The sequence below is a fragment of the Dufourea novaeangliae genome, unplaced genomic scaffold (assembly GCF_001272555.1).
Source record: "Dufourea novaeangliae isolate 0120121106 unplaced genomic scaffold, ASM127255v1 scaffold56, whole genome shotgun sequence".
NCBI lineage: Eukaryota > Metazoa > Arthropoda > Insecta > Hymenoptera > Halictidae > Dufourea > Dufourea novaeangliae.
Genome location: NW_015373942.1, coordinates 554,317 through 571,503, shown reverse-complemented (window position 1 = coordinate 571,503; position 17,187 = coordinate 554,317). Strand labels below are relative to the sequence as shown.

The following is a 17,187-nucleotide window of genomic DNA, read 5'->3' as shown; positions in this document are numbered from 1 at the left end:
GCGTTAGCCATCCCGCGGAGATTAAAATATCGACTCGGTAACTGCGATACGTCGCGTCTGACCCCAATGCCGACCCGCTAAACTCTTTAAGCGCCGCACTAGGCGATTTAAAGGGATCGAGGTGAAGCTTTCGACGGGAGCTCTGGCCCCCCAACGATCCGATCGTTAACGTTCTCGCGGCTGCTGGAGAACGCTTCGCCGTGAGACGGAGAGATGATTCATTGTACTCTACTCGACTCGCTTTTGTATGGTGCAGTTTGTGTGACGATTCGACAGTGCATTTGGGTATTCTAGAAATTCTACGGTTTCTTCTTTTTTTTAATAGTTGAATTTAAGACTAATTCCGAAGGGAATGTCTCCACGATTTTATTTGTAAGTTCTATGTTAGTTAACTAACTAAAAAATTAATTTCTCACTATGTATTTTAAAAAGATAAAAATAAATATCAATGGCATAGTTGATGGATAACACCAATGCAAAGTGACTTTACACGAATTGATAAAATGGTTTTCCTCTCTCCTACAAAATGGAATTTCTTGCAGTTTCGCAACTTTACTTTTTGAATAAGTACACAAAATATGATAAACGTAGTTCAAGTCAATTATTTTACGTATATATCTTACCCTTGTAAATTTCATAAACTGATGATTTTATTCTGGTATATACCGTAGGCGAGACATGAACAATTCATTTAACAATGAACATGGTAATAGAGGTCCTCAGACAATGTTATATCAGAAGCCCACGAGTGTAGATCAAATATTTGACTAGATTTCAGTTTCAGTTATTACTGGACTGTGAATTTTATGCATGTATGACATACACCATTATCTAAATGTCAATGTGGTAAATGGTTTAATAAAATTTAATGAGATTTTCATTTTATTTAGGCATTTAGAAATTTGGTCAATCGGGTTCCAAATTTAAATCTATAAAATCCATGGTCTATTACATTCGCAATAGACGTTCAATTTCACTTCATTCTATCCTTTGAAATTCGATTAGCCTGTAATAACGCTCTCTTCATTATCCACAAAAGATTTCGCAGTGTATAAGTTCCGTGTTTAATCGGGTTCCACAAAGTTTCTCGTAAGATCACGGAAGATGAAATTGAGTTCGAAAATTGAATGTCTTTCTCACGGGGGTGACTGTCAATGAATAATGCACAGACGAAATTACAAACGAGAAGAACGGCGACGGAAGCAAGACAGATGAACGTCGCGGCACTGAATAATGGTCTCGTCTTAAAAATTCTAGATTCTAGATGATTGCATGCGGTTCTCGCTGGAAATAAACAACGGCACGATGCAACTATCGATTCTACGCATACAAAACTTTACTTTTTAAATATGCAGTGTGTTATTACGGGTTACAGAATAGTTTTAGCTCCTTAAATTCTTTAAACGTCTCTTTTCGACGAAAAACTGACGAAAAAGTTTTACCTTATTTAGCTTTATAACGTCAAGTACCATCGCGAGAAAGAATACAACTGTTCAAAATGCTGAATAGTTTAAGCACAACCTCGGAACTCAGAAACTATATAATTAGAGCAAAAGAGTGTATGGAATGTTTTCCAGTTTCACCCCTCTCCCAACCCTCAATCTCTTTCAACCTTGAATCATATATATTCTCTCTCAATGAAAGAGGAATTATTTTCCGATAAATACCATGATTCACCAGAGATGCAAAGTATATTACTCACGCATCGAGGAAAGAAAGCTCGATCATTGGTATGATAACAAAAAGACTCCAAAAAATATCTGAGCAACCCCTTGAATAATTACATTTTAATTTGTACTAGTTGACGTCTACTTGCATCTCTAGACTAATAGTTATAAAACTTACGTTACTATAAATTCATAAAAGTGACGTGAAATATCATTTCTACGAAACATTACACTTTCTTCATACAGATTAGATGTCTTAATACTCATGAACAGTAGTGTACAATTAAATCTATGTAAAAGCTCATATTCAGACCGCACGTACGAGGCGATCTCGTTCGAAAAACACCACGACAACGGCGCGGTAATTATTTCAGAACGAGCCGGGAATTACTTTCGATGAAAGGTGAGTGTAAATGGAGCGATAAAAGGTGGCCGACGACGATGAACCGGCTGGCCGTGCGTCCGCGCGTAAACACGTAATGGCCGCGCGGCACTGGAAAGAAGAGCAGCAAGAAGAGGAACAGATAATAGGGAAGTACAAGCTATATACAATACTATACAGCAAGGTAGTCGTACCGAACGCACGTATGGTGCACCCGAGACTAAAGCTACCACGATGAAAAAGGAAACACGATATCCGTGACTCAGCATCGAATAACAATTGGAATAATACGGGCTTAGATTCACTCGACTGACAAATTGACTCCGGGAAATGTAACCAGAGCCTCGTTAACCGTAAGGGAGTAGGGGGCGAGTATCGTAGAATTAATATGCAACGATCCCTCTGGACGGAAGACGACGGATAAATTGATACCCAGAAAAACAGGCCGCTTCTTCGCGTTCTTCCCCTGAATATATGCATGAAGGATCGGCGACGGCTGAAAATTTTCCCTCGGTAATCGAGAAACGCTCGAGGAAATGGCATGAACGGGGCGAAAAGAGCGGATCGGTTAGCGAAAAGACGTACGGAAACGACAAAGGGCGTCAGGAATATGTAGGCTGAAAAAGTGTAGGGCCCTACATTGTACGCAGACGATATCGCGGAAGAAGAATGGGTACGTGAAAACGACGGGGAGTGAAAGTCCTTCTGGGTAGGGAATGTAGAGTTACGGTCATTAGAATGTATTGTGGCGACGATGGTTTGACACGCTTCCTTTCGCGACACTGTTCTCCGTTACAACCCCGCGCGTTCAGCCGAAATTCGTCTCCGTTTCCGTTGTTCCGGCCCCCACGCATACCCGCGGCTGCACAAACGATCGCGCTATGCATAGAAAGCGGCCTGTAACGCGTCAGGTAATGGGTATACAGTCGATCTTTTTTTATTCGGACACGGGAACGTTAATACGAATTTCCATATTGGACGGGTGCTTGAATATAGAAGGCGGGGATCTAGGCAATATTTGACAGGCGGTTTTCGGGGGTTCGGTGCGAGGGTTAGGGAGGATAATCGACGCTTTGTGGGGATTAGGGAAACATTGTAAGATCGAAATTCAAATTGGAGCATTTCTTTTTGAATATCGACACGAAGAAGTGTTTCGACGATGAATAAATCAAGGATTTTTGGTATCGTTTAAATCAGACTCCGTTCTGTGGGATATCATCGTATTGACTATATCATGATTCAGCAAATTTAGAATTTTGTTCTTCCAAAAATAAAGCCTGCCAAATACTATCCGGAATTTCGAACGTATACTTTTACGTATACTATTTGGAATCCATCAATTCGACTAAAGTGAAACAACAGTCACAATCTCTAAAGCAAACTCTCGACAACACGGCAACATATTTTCCCTCGCGATTTCGTTTATAATTCCGGGCCCTTCATAAACAAAGCAAAATATAACGCACAAATAATGAAAACAAAGAAAACAGGAGCAACTTTTCTCTCCGAAAACAAAATTCAACTGTTCATACAGTCGCGCGAATTTTCCCCGTATTTTCCCAACGGTTGTCCACCATTCTTACCTCCTTCTGTCCAGTAACCACGTTCAAATATTTACACTTTGTTGTTCTCTCGTATCGATTAAAAAAGGGCAACCCATATTTTCTGTTCTTTCCCGCGTGTTAACGTCAGTTGACATTTTTTCGACGCGCCTCGACTACTACACATTTCGAACGCGCAAAACTCGATCGCACGGTCCTCGCAAGAAAACACCGTTTCCGTCGACCATTTCCGAAGGTATGTTCGGTGAGAGCGCGCCCCGTAACGTTCCAGAGAATACAGAAACCAGCGATCGAACACGTCGCTGGACGAGCAAGAAACCGGGCTTTAAAGCGACCGCGAAGGCGGAAGTTAGTTCGTGGTATGAGCGTGTATTGAGGTGGGCTAAGCTCGTTCGACTAACTAATATGTACGATAACGGCGCCTGGATAGTACATTATCGTTGCGGTGGAAACGAGGACGAATAGGTACGAGATCGCGTGTCGAAAGCATATTATCGACTTCTGGAACTCGAGCACGCCGCGAGACGCACAGCTCGTCAGGGGGAGTAGAAAAAAAAACGATGGGGATGAAAGTCGATCGACTCTTCGTTAGAGGGAATTTTTTTTTCCACCGGTAATGAATAGTACCTGATTTTCGGCTGAATCGTCCCTTGCACCAGCGATATCACTGCTGAAAATAAATCACGTTCGAGTGCGTGTTTCTGGCTCTCTGTATGAATCGACGCTCGATGACTGTGGGAAAGATGTGGGAACCAGTGTGCGAGCGGTAATAAAGAAGAGGGTGTCGCTTGTTAACGTCTTTGAAATTGTGATATATGAAACCGAGAGAACACCGTCGTTATTGTATTTCGTTTCGATGGTCTCGTTTTATTTTCATGTTTATTGATAGCGATTTACCGGTTACGAACGGATCAGGAGTCTCACACCTTCAGAAATTGAAATGGAAACAGGTGCCCATTGTGTACGTTACCCGGCGTTTCGAGCCGAATTCAATAACTTTGAACTAAACCCGACGAAAATAACGTGTGCCTTCGGCGTTACGACCGACTGAAAAACAGCGAAGGAAAACACCAGGAATATCAATAGATACTTTTTCGTGCCCTTTCATACGAAGCGAATAGTATTTTTTTGCTTCGCGTCGGCGTTTCGATTATTCGGGGATGTAATAGTCACGTTACTGTTCGAAGGTAAATTACAGACATTGTATTCGATAATTCGTTTCAGGCTTTGTAAATACGACAAGCACGAATGTTTCTTCGTATTATACATTGAAACTTCTACAGGAGTAGTACATTTCCTTTGAATATTATCAACAATTAATTAATAACGATTAGTATGAAATGTAAAAAATAATACCTTGTCTTCAAGATTACAATAGTAATCGTATTTCTAACACGTTCCCTCTGAAATCATTTTACATGTTCTTCACAACATTCCTTGTAAAATTTTCTAACATTTGTAAACAAAATATCGTAAACAGAAGAGTCATAAAAATCAGCTCGGCACTTATCGTATCACAGATTCGAAACGTTTCGAAACTCAATGATTTAAAGAAGTCTATCGTTCCTATATCCTCTAATTCTCTAAGATTCCATTATCTTCTGCTTGCAAATTGTAAGGATCACCGTTTATCAATAATTCCGTTGATTCGTTCGGTTGTCGGCCCGAATGCTTCGCGGAAAGAGAGCTCGGTTGGATGCTCGAAGAATTGAATCGTGTTACGATTCCGTGGAATTACGGTGCCGAGGACCTAATGGAGGTACGCTTTTATACGAAAACAGTATTTTCCCGTCCGTTTCGTTGCCGGTATCTGCTCGGGCTTAAAAGGTATCCTTTAGCCGGCGCGCAGGAACTGAAAGATTGTCGGTAACTGGAGTACCAGCCATTTGTACCCGAACTTGGATTAGGTTCCTTCCGTGGCGGCAGTGGTGGAAGAGGGGGGAGGGGGCAGAATGTTGTTTAATTACGGATGTAACCGTGGTTTCCGGGGCTACTTTATGTGTCTACCCGCCCAGAGAGATCCTATGACTACTTGATTATTCATCGAGGTGGCGTCGTTACACCACCGTCGGCTTTATTAACGGGCTTGATAGCGGATACAAAATTCTAGATATGAAAATTGATTGAAGATGGTTTCATTAACGGCACCCTTTACCCGCGCATATTTTAACATCCTTTTAACTAGATTCGCACTAACTGCTCGCGGTTGGCGACAACCTTATCAATTTCACTCTTGGAAACTTACCACGGTGTGTACGCCAATCAGCGGAAAACTTTTGAACTTGTTCACCGGTGAAGACGGGCAAAGGATGGTTTTCAAGTGAATCTTAATTACTATGGAGCCTCTTAAACTTCGTCGATTATATTTTCGATTTAACCCTTGTGTAGAGGTTAAATACGACTAAATGACGAAATCTTTTTCGTACATGTCTGCACCCACACTTTTCATCAAATTTTGAGCCCCTCATATAGGGTGAAACGAAAAACAAGGTGTATAACTTCTGGGGTAGATAGTACTTGCCAAATGATGAGAAAACAATTTTCAAAGCTTTAAACAATTTTTGGTTTCGGTCAAAACGACCGATTTTCTCATTTCGGGAACTATCGTACCGTATGGAAACAATGGGTTATCATTTCTTCTCTTCCTGGTTACAGTTAGTAGTTTAATTTCATAGGCACTCGTAATGGAAGTAGGTCATTATATTATGCGGAATTCTCTCTCTTTTTCATTGTCACTTCAGATAAGCCTGAACCAACTTAGAGCGACGAGATGTTAAGCGGCGTGACTAGGGGAACTCGTGAAATCCCTGCAGTGCGATTCGAAAGATTACCAGACGGAATTTCTTTTCACCCGACGTCGTAAAGCCCGAGATGAACTGAAAAAGTGGGAGTAGAAGGAATCCGGTAAAAGATAAATATAAAATCACTGGGAATAGAGTTCAATTCTAAAATTTATAATACGTATGTCGCGGTATATTTAAAGTTTATAATTTATCACGGTCGCGATGAATAAGAAAAACACCTGTGTGATTAAATGAATATTCTAGCTGTAAGTAAATCATACACACGAATGTGTTTGGCATCTGGCAGGTATGCATATCTATCTACGCATTCAGGAGTGTACTTACTTGTGTATGTATATTAGAAGATATGTATCCATATGCCTCTATACGTTTGAATGTGTATACGTAAGTGGTTGTGCAAATACCTAGGCTCATTACAGAAGCAGATATTGGATTGGGCTCTTGGCCAGCAGGGTGAAACACATTTTGCTGATGGAATCTGATCAATTCGATCTCGATCAAAATCACAGAAAACTAAAGAGATATCGAATATAGATTTTCATTATCTGAATATAGAATTATTCTTAAATAACTACTAGTATCTCTTATTGTTACAAATGATTCCCGACAATTTCATTTAAAAGAAGTAGTATTACTGATGCTACTATCTGAAGTATTACTATCATTACCAAATTCTAACCGATTATGTTAACGAACTCGAGATCGTTGAGAAACATTATAACCGAGGAGTTTGTCGACCACACACACTGATTGTATAAAAGTAAGAAAGGAAAATGGCAAAAATTGTTCGCCTGACTTTAACCCTGAAACTTTATCACAAGTCCAACAGACTCTATTATAAGTTTGTCTTCCAGTATAAGTTCTTGCAAAATCTAAATTTCTTGTTCTTCCAACAGTTTATCATAGATAGAATGTATGTACGCGTTGTATGAATGAAAATAGTGACAAGCAAAAACGGTTGAATCGGATTTGTAAGAACCTACAGCTCGATCCTGCTGTGATTACGTCACCCCATGCCGGCGACCGGAAAAGTTTCTTCGTTTTCTCTTGTCCCACTGTCACCTTCTTCTTACCCGGATGCCCAGGCGAACTTTTCCCTCGGGGGAGGAAAAGCAACCACCAAAGGTTCTAAACTGGTTCCTGCAGTAAATGTCGTCCGTTTCGTACACGGGGGGGGGGGGACGTCTGCAGTCGCATTCCATTCGTTGCAAGAAATTCCAACTGCTCATTGGGACAAGGCTATTTCTTTGACACTGATCCCTATTTAGTTTCGCAATGTGCATCAAGTGCCCCTCGACGAAATTAACATTGCTTTAACGGAAGAAAAAAAAAACTTTTTAAAACCCATCATCTTTAACGACGAAGCATCTTCGACGAAATAAAGGAGGACTGAACGAATCACCAACGAGGAATACTCCTTGGACGTTAAGGAAATTGAATTACTCTCACAGTTGCGCCAGGCTGTTCCAACGAGACTATCGTTAACTTCGCAAGGAATTAAAACTATGGAAACCAGTCGTTTTCAATTGAAGACGCAACCGGGGCTCCGGCTACACGAAATCAACGGAAGATTCGCCGTACCTCCCAGTAGAATACAGTTGACTCGAGCTAGACGAGTCACAAACGAGAAAACTTAGATTCGAGGGAATTTTAAATTACTCCAGACGGGCCCCGGAACGCTTTGAGACGATCCACCACCCTACTCGTGTTACACAATAGCTGAAAGCCTTCGCCTGTCCCCGCGGAACTCGTTCAGACTTCAATTTATCAATTAGAACTTTGAAATGGACAGCGATCGGGTCCTCTCTGTTCGTTATTAACGCCGTCCACGGGGAGATTCCTCGTTTACTCCTCGAGGATACGATCTCGTTCACGTTCGTGGCGCGTGTGTAAGTATTCTTTCGAAATTTAAAATTAGTCCAGGAACAGGTAGACCCCTAGGGTTTAGCGATTTCACACACTTCAATTACTCACGGACCGCCGGCTTTGTAGTTTCTCGTGAATTTTGAATTCTTTTCCTTTAAACTCGTCCGGCATCTTGATCAAAGTTAACCCCGTACTTTGCCTCCTGCGTCCCCACGGATGAAGAAAGTATGGACAAGGGGCAGCTTGTTAGAGAGTTCTTGATTTTACATAGGGTTTATGAAATGAAATCATAAGACGTTAATTTGGTCGTTTATTTTTTAATGTGACGAATAATAATTGCCTTCTTGTTGGGACTCGTCTGAATCGCGAAATACAAACCACGTTTTGCACCTGTAACCCTCGAAATACCACAGAGGTACTTTATACCCACCACATTACTATTTTGAGAATTCTCGTTAAAATAATTAATAAATTTGTTTAATTTTAATGGAATACTTTATAAGAAGAAATATTCAAAACTTTTTATAAGAAATTATTAGCATTTATTAGGTGAGCTGAAAATACAACCCATTGGTAACAAAAAAATCTTGATACTGCGTGGATTAATGTTCTCAAACGAGAGACCTCTCGATGCGTAATACTTTAAACTACATATACCCATTTCGCCATAAGAGTTAATGACGAACAGCAATCAAGTAATTACTACGGTATACCAGTTGTTACTGTAATATGCATAAAATTAGACGTTAATTCATATACCCATTCATGAATAATAAAAATTCGTATTTTAACGAGCCCTGGCCTCGTCAAGCTGATGAGCAGGTCACGTGATTACAATGCGGCGCACATACGGGATTGTTACGACAAAAGGAAAACGGTGTCAAATGGAATTTTCCAAAATGAACCTGCCGAGTGCATGGTAGCAGAGAGAACTAAATAGAGTAGAAGACACGGTAACCATTTGAAACGTCCCAGGGGACCAGACAGACGTCTCGAGGCAATAAAATAATGTGCTATCGTGTGCTGCGACTTCGACGAACCCTGCATTCGCGCGTCGTACTGAAAAGCCTCCCACTTAACGCGCTTCACTGTACACCGGCTTAAAGTCGACTGTTCGTCACGACGGCTTTCACAGAATGCACATAGGGCACGCGAGTGTTACGTTTTCTGCGCAAAAAGGGCACAGAATACGAAAGCAATATCTGTCACTTGACTGTGCTCTGTGCCAGGCTTCTTGGATGCCTACAGAGGTAAAAGGGTCTCGATCGATGGGATTGTTCAATTTATTCGAGCTAGTAGAGATGTTTTTGCACTCTTTTCCTTGAGGACTACATTCTATCCATTGTATCGAGATTCCGAGATTATATTTGTATCCGTACATGAAAAATTCGAAAATTGTAGCAGGATAAAAATGGAACCTAAGACAGACTTCAGATTTAAACTAGTGGAGGTATTTTGATTTTGTTTAGTCTATCGAAGTTGTAAAACAAATTACACTTCTACATGAAAAGATTAAAAAATTGTAGCTATATGAAAGTGGAATGTCCGGTAGGCCTAATTGAGACTTGGTGAATGCTAGTTCAGATTGTTTGTTTTGAGATAAATTATTCTGGATCAGAACGTTCAGACCAGTCGAGTAGAGTTATGAAACTAGGGGAAAGGGGAGGGTGCTGTACCTCTTAATAATGGCAACAATGTGAACCAATTGCAGGATCAAAATTGAGTTGTTTATCAGCCTGTGTCGATCGATCGGCCCAGAACGCTAATACATTCCGTGGCTCTTAGCGAGCTATCCCAAAAACGCGTCTACGTATCATCGCCTGGTCAAAAGCTGGTTAAAGCGCGTTCGACGGACAAATTCGCAGCAGAATTAATTGGAATCAGTCGGAACGCAGAACTGGTGCAAGCGGCTGTTCCTTTATGAACGCCTCGTAAACGCGCCGACGCGCACAAAGCTCTGTGCCGTGAAACGAAATCTGTCGTTACTCGTTACCTGACAATTATTATTAACGTTCTCTATTCGTAATACGCCAGCCGGAGACCGATTCACCGGCAGGCTCGACAGGCACCCGTCTGTAACAAAGCTGGTGTTAACCATATTTCCTACGATGTCTTTAATATCACGCGGATTCACTCTGTCGGTGTAAAACAAGAGACACTTGTAGCTGTTGTGTTCAACGACTGAAAAGTTCTGTCTTTGTGACGGTTCTTTCCAGATATAGCCGTAGATCGCTTTAGTTCGAGCGTTTAACACTCAACCGTCTTCGTAAATGTAAATGACATTGATTATACGTTTGTACAAACAATATTTACTCCTGTTCTTTCATACCTTTCCATTCTTTCTGATAATTCATAATAACTATACTGCGGATTTTTATGCAAAATGACATTTTCTAAAGTAATTCATAAAGACAAGAGCAAATACAGGAATTTCGTTTTCCCCTTAAGTATCATTATTATTAGATTCAGAATAAAACAGAAAACTCGTTGCATTTGACGAAAAGTTTGTTATTGCGTTTCACAGAGTCTTATAGACTATAATTGCATAAAATCCGCAGTGTATGAATGACACTGTGGACCCAAATACAGCCTTGATCGGAACGAAATGGAAATATTTACGACATGACAAAAAGTCAGACGGGTTCGTAAAGTATTCCCACGCGAAGGTTATCCACGTGACGTCAGACACTGGGATATTCATGGGCCATGTACGCGCATCCAGCGTCATTTTAAATCCGAAGCTTTCTTCCGTCCGCGGGATGAAGCCAGCGGAGATTTGTTTTCCTTAACGGACCACTACTTCTCACGTAGAGGCACTAAGTTATATATGCGCATAGGAATGCAAGCTACCGTCATCGGGGCTTTATATTTTGCTCGGGCGAACGTGCGCCGAAAACTTCAACGCGGAAGACCCATAAGAGATATACGATCCGTGGCACGGATTCAACTCGCGACCAGAAACATCGAATACGCGCCGCCTCGAATCGTGATCGATCAATTCATAAATAAGTAAATTCGATTATACGCGCACGTGTTACCCCCCATTCGCTAATAGATTTCCGACTGTGTACATCACACGTTTGCTTATGGAAAACAGTTGGATATCTCTCGAAAAATAATTTCCCAAGTCGCACGATTTGTATGCATCTTTGTAATTCTTCTGTTAAAACGGAAAGTTGTAATTTAAGCTCGTAGATGCCTTTTAAAGCAGTTCCTGAATTATTCAAGGGCTCTTGAATATTTCAGTGGAATAATAACCGATAAAACTTTGTTCGTCGCGCGTTCTTTTTTTCACGAATGTCACTTTCCCATCAATGACGAGACTCGTGTAATATTTAAAACGACGAGAAAATATTTGATTAATTGTGTGTAATTCCATGTGCGAGTGAAGGCGAAAATGTGCTGTATTGTTTCCAAATTCAATTACAAGGATATACGTATGTGCAATTCCCCGTTCTTGTGGTTTAATTAATCCTTCATTTTGATTTACGAAACGCAAATTCATACAAATATCATTCATTTGCAATTTTGAAAGCCTCGGGGTATCTTTGAAATGTACAAATGAAAACTCTTTTTTGTGTTGACGGCTTAAAACAATGTGAAAAATATCAAATTTTACACATAGGTACTCTACAGATAAACCAAATAAATGTAAATTCATATTTCTTGCTTGTTTCAATTTTCGTTATGGTTAAATGTAATGGATAAAGATATAATTGCTTATTCTACGAAATTTATAAATTTTAGCCTGTGTTAAACCGTTATCAAGTTTAACGAAGCGAACAATTATTGGACCATCCAAATACAATTACTGACGCCTCTGTTATTATTAATTACATTGGTGTGGATTTTGCATCGCGATTGGAGGAAATTAATGATAATGTTTATTTTACAATGAAAAATCATTAGACGTGCTATATAAATAAAATTATCTCCATTTTATAGAATAATATGTCGATAACACAAACATAGAATCAAAGTAAGCGTCAGCCACGTTTGAGTTACATTCTTAATTGCCAGAATAAATAGTGTGATGATAATGGTCTACCTTATCTTTCTCAACCTCATCTCTTTCAATGTGTTCTTACGTGCTTGATTCTTTATTCCCTACATTCAAGTCTCCTGCATCTTATCCCCCTAAATTGAAACTAGTTTTGTTTAGGCTTAAGTTTTATAGGCTATACCTCAGTCTTTGCGCACCATTCTATATTGTATACCACAGGTTTATTATTTCCTTTTACGCGTAATAAAGACGTTGTAGAAAATAATAATTGCTGGTGTCCTAATTGCATTCTATTTTATATCACCCGGTATCCTAAAACCCTATCTTCATGAACACTATTGCACTATACTCTTGCATCCTATTCACCTGTAAACTGCTCCCTTGAACATTATCCTCTTATTCACCTATACATATACTGTCCCATTGAACACTATCCTATTACATCATATTCACCTGCATCCCCTTGAACAGAATCCTGTTGCACCCTATTCACCTGCGTATTTTCCACTTGAACATTATCCTCTTGCATCTTGTCCCTATCCTCCCATGTACCCTATTCATCTAGCCCAAGGGCTGAACAAGTTTTTTTTGCCTGCTCGAGGACCTCAAGGAATACCACCTCATCGGTCAAATTTCATAAAAAAATAGAAAGTTCAAGGCAATTCAGTTTCAAACATTGCCTCGTCAAAACAGCCCGAAACGGCCCTCGTTCTCCGTTAGCCCCGCCAAAAAAACGTATCGTGCCGGATATTCGAGCGTTATCGCAGGGAATTGTTAAATCGTTAAACGAACACCGCGTTCGCTCATTGTAATCTATAGAGTTTTCCGTGCCGGCAATTTTATTGAAAACGACGGAGGTTCGGGTCGGGCTTTCAAGGAACAAAAGGTAGGTGTGTGGTAGAGATAAAAGGCAAAACGTACCCGAAACGCATCCCTCAACTCCTGCTCTTCCTGGTCCTGATCCGTGGGGGCGGTCTCGTTCGCGCCAATGTTGCTCACGATCTCCACGAACTCTTCGAAGCTGACATTTCCATCTCCTGGAAAAAAAAGGAAACGGGGAGAATACATCACGTCTATTTCGTGGTCGTTTCCATCTCGTTGTTTCGGGGACATTTTTTCGCGACACGGGCTACAACAAGACGAATGGAATCCATCCCCTTCCACCCACCACCCAAAATGTTCCAGGGTTACGATCCACCAGGGCGAGAACGAGAAATACCGCGGACAGGGAAAAAACAAACTTTATCGCGAACGGCGTGTCGTTCCGTTCCGTTCCGATAAGGACCGTTCCCGCGGAAAGGGTTTCCTATTTTTACTTTTACGTTCCCCAAGCGTGGAAAACTCGTCCTTCCAGCGGCGGCTGTCGCGAAGGCACACTGGGGCGAAGGTGAGAACGCCAGAAGCCACAGGCATCGAGGGATTAAACGAGCTTCGCCAACTCTGGACTATAAGCGGCCCCCCGTTTCTCAAACGGGCAAAGCTGCTTTCCCCGATGCTCGACGCTTTCATCCTGGAAATCGTGTTTTCCGTCATTTGCACTTTTCACTTTTTTTTTCTGTGTAACCGCGAAACGGAGCCGGGAAAGACTGAGAGCAGACAAGATACGGAGTCAAAGGAGGATTCTTTGGACGAAGGGATGTTGGGAATTTCTTAATGGGCAATTGCCGTGAGAATTTTCGATCCTCGAGAAAAGTGGCTGTAATTTTCAGTGACGGGAATTGTACATGTGATCCAACGATTTGCTGCTATCATAGTTTCGTTAAGTTGAACGATTCTTTAAGAGATTAGTGCCTAATTTTTGGCCTGTATGGCTTAATACCTGCTCGTGTCTTATTCTGGTGAATATGGAGTACATTCGCAGATCTCTTGCACCCCGTCGATTGAATTCGAATATAGAGAGTCTTAATAAGAATGTGGGACATTATCACGTGTTGTATTCTACATGCCAAACGGTAGCGAAAATCAAGAATAACGAAATTGCGTTCGTTTTGAATTACTTTTCATTTTCCCATTTACAGTGTTTACAAATGACTACATCTGCTTGTCGTAGATCAAATTACGTCAGATCCTCTTTAACCGATTCTAATTGTTTCCACGTAGATTTTTAGGACCGAAGTATTATTCGATTAATGAGTAAACATATTTATCGGATACTTTATCTTCTTTACTTTACTTAAACGTTTATTGAACAACAACAATACCAAAACAACGTCGAGATCAACCCTGTATCCGCCATATGGTTACAGCTATTTGAGATTTAAATAAACACTCGAGGTTCTACTCGGAAAAATCCTTTTAGCTGATCGCCGTGAGGCAAAAAGTCGACCCTCTATGTACACAGCGCACAACAGCTGTTGTCTCGTGGTTCTGACATTGCCGACAAACCGAAGAGGGAGGAAAATATTTAGAAAGGGATTTCCATGCCACAACAGCGCGTAAGTGGCTATTGCAGGCTTCCACGTGCAATTAATTTTAATGAAATGAAAGTATAAAAGTAGACAAAAAATTCAAGACATACCGATGGAAAAATCATTATTGTTCGGACACGCACGAACGTGATATACGGATAATCGCAAACGACATAACACGATTTATCACGGTCGAACGTGCCAGTTTCGGCTCAAATCGACGCGTCTCGTTTGTCGCTTTTGGGATTTTGCTCCTCTTGTCGGCAACCTAAACGGATTTAACTCGGGACCACTGGGCAAATATTAGTTACTGTTGCGTGCGTGTACTAACAAACCACTCATCGTTTAAGCGGTTAAACGTCACGAATTTATCCTTTGTTCCACCTCGAACGTATTAGTTCGCTGAAGTTCGAGCATGGATCTTTTGTCCGCTACCTCCTAGACTATAGTATCGATCTAAATTCAGAGATGTTCCTTTTCCCAAAGGCTTTCTCAAGTTAGAGCCTATTTCTTCACCTACAATTACGAATGATACTGCAACTATGACTACTCAGGCATGAGTAATATTTATCGGCCAAGTGGACCTACGAGGCACAACAAGATCTGTACTTTTATTACGATTTACAAATAAAAGGCTTCTCCATAAAACCGAAGAGAAATTCACCATATAAATAAATCTGTCTGTGCAGAGCTACGTTCAATCAAAAACCTACTTTTCCGTCCATCACCATCATGATCCAAATACATCAAACGCAGAGGAAGGTTCACCGACTATAACAATTCAAGAAATTTGTCGAATGAGAAACACGTTATCCATACAATTTATTCAATCGAACTTGTTGAAACGAATATGTTCCTAAATTTATCGGAAGCTACGCTGGTGTTTTGTACGGTGACAAACTCGCGACACGATGCAGTTTCGATCGAGTTGATATACCCATTGATCTCGTGGCAAATTAATCTGGAAAGTGCTGGTCGATTCGAGGATGTTGGAATTAAAGGAAACTTGGAAACAAGAGTTCCGGTTCAATAGAATAACTATGTTTTCCACTGAGATAAAGGTTTACTTTGATTCCCGTCGAAATGGTGTAGGAGAGGTGGAACTTTTCGGTGAAAAGTTAGGTGTAGTTGGTGTACGATTGATTATATTTGTTTATAACTTTTGTTACTAGAAATTTTCGAGGGAGTAAGTAAGCGAGTGGAGAATGGTCGTAGATGGAGAAGTGAAAGTAGGAAAGATTGTAGAAAATGATGCCTTTAAGGTTCATGCGTACCACAATGGGTGTTTTAGGGTTGTGTTTCTTCTGTCCAGAATTAAAAAACATAAATTCATAATATAATACAGTATTTCTATCAAAGAAAAGAAAAGGGTGACACAATAAAATAACACATGAACACCCAATCAGAGAAAGAGAACCTCCCCATTGCAACAAGCAAATATGTATACCAAAATATAGTCTATCCAGATCCAACGTCGTCGTTAATGATCTTTCAGTCGATACGTCGTAAAACGTACAAGAAAAAGAAAATTCTGGCAAATTCGTAATGAAGTCCGTTGAATTACGATGATAATCTAGCTTCGTTGGTACTCAGGAATCCACTAGATATGCAACCAATTATCCAAGTTTTCATTTGCCTACGATTGCGCCGAATTGGTTCTTTGATGGCGTGTAGAGCCTTATGAAATTTTGGCATATTCGCAATGAAGTTCGTTGAATTTCGGTAATAGTCCACTTCGTTGGCATTCGGGAATCCGCCCAATTGTGCAACCAATTATCCAAGGTTTAATTTGCCTATGATTACCCCGAATTGAATCCTCCGTGGTGTGTAGGAGCGAATGAAATTCTGGCAGATTCGCAACGAAATCCGTCGAGTTGCGGTGATAGTCAGCTTCGTTGGCAGTCAGGAATCTGGCAGATTGCTCTGGTAGCCACGTATCCGTGTCACACTTGCTCGGTGGCTTCGTTCGCCCACGTGCATACGGAACACGCAAGCTGTGCATGGGGTAGCTAAGCGGTTGGATTTCGGATGGTAAATTCCGGGGCGACGTAAATTCACAGGCAACATATACACTGGGGTAACCGTTCTCTCCTCCACTGCTTCGGAATCTCCTGACGCATCTTAAACGGAGTCCGCCGTTACTTCGTAAGTTCATCGACAAAGACCGTACTGGGGGGAACATCGTAGAAAATGAGCTCGAGTCGTCTTGGAAATTAGAGTCGCTGTCTCGTGAGTCTCTTAATAAACTGGGACACGTAACATACTAGCCGAGGGATTGTTGTTTCTTGACTCGGCTTGTAATCTCTTTACAGGGAAACATTGCAACTGGTGGAGTTTCTCACCTGTCGCTGTGGAATTGTTCGAATGAAGGGTCGTTTTTATGTGCAGTTTGATGTTGAGAATTTTTTGTTTCTTCGAATTGTTTGTTGAAAAGAACCAATTGGAAATTTTATCGAGTACGCGTGTATTCACGGTGACGGTAAGTAGAAACGGAA

General features: G+C 40.9%; 1 protein-coding gene across 2 annotated transcripts in view; it reads right to left on the bottom strand.

The window, feature by feature from the left end:
* LOC107185799 (probable calcium-binding protein CML11) overlaps positions 1-17,187 on the bottom strand; it is a 53,619-nt gene that overhangs the window by 16,854 nt on the left and 19,578 nt on the right. For both annotated transcript variants that reach the window (XM_015573560.1, XM_015573561.1), the window contains exon 4: positions 13,206-13,321. In XM_015573560.1, coding sequence (XP_015429046.1) covers positions 13,206-13,321 — 116 coding nt within the window. The remainder of the gene's footprint in view (positions 1-13,205; positions 13,322-17,187) is intronic.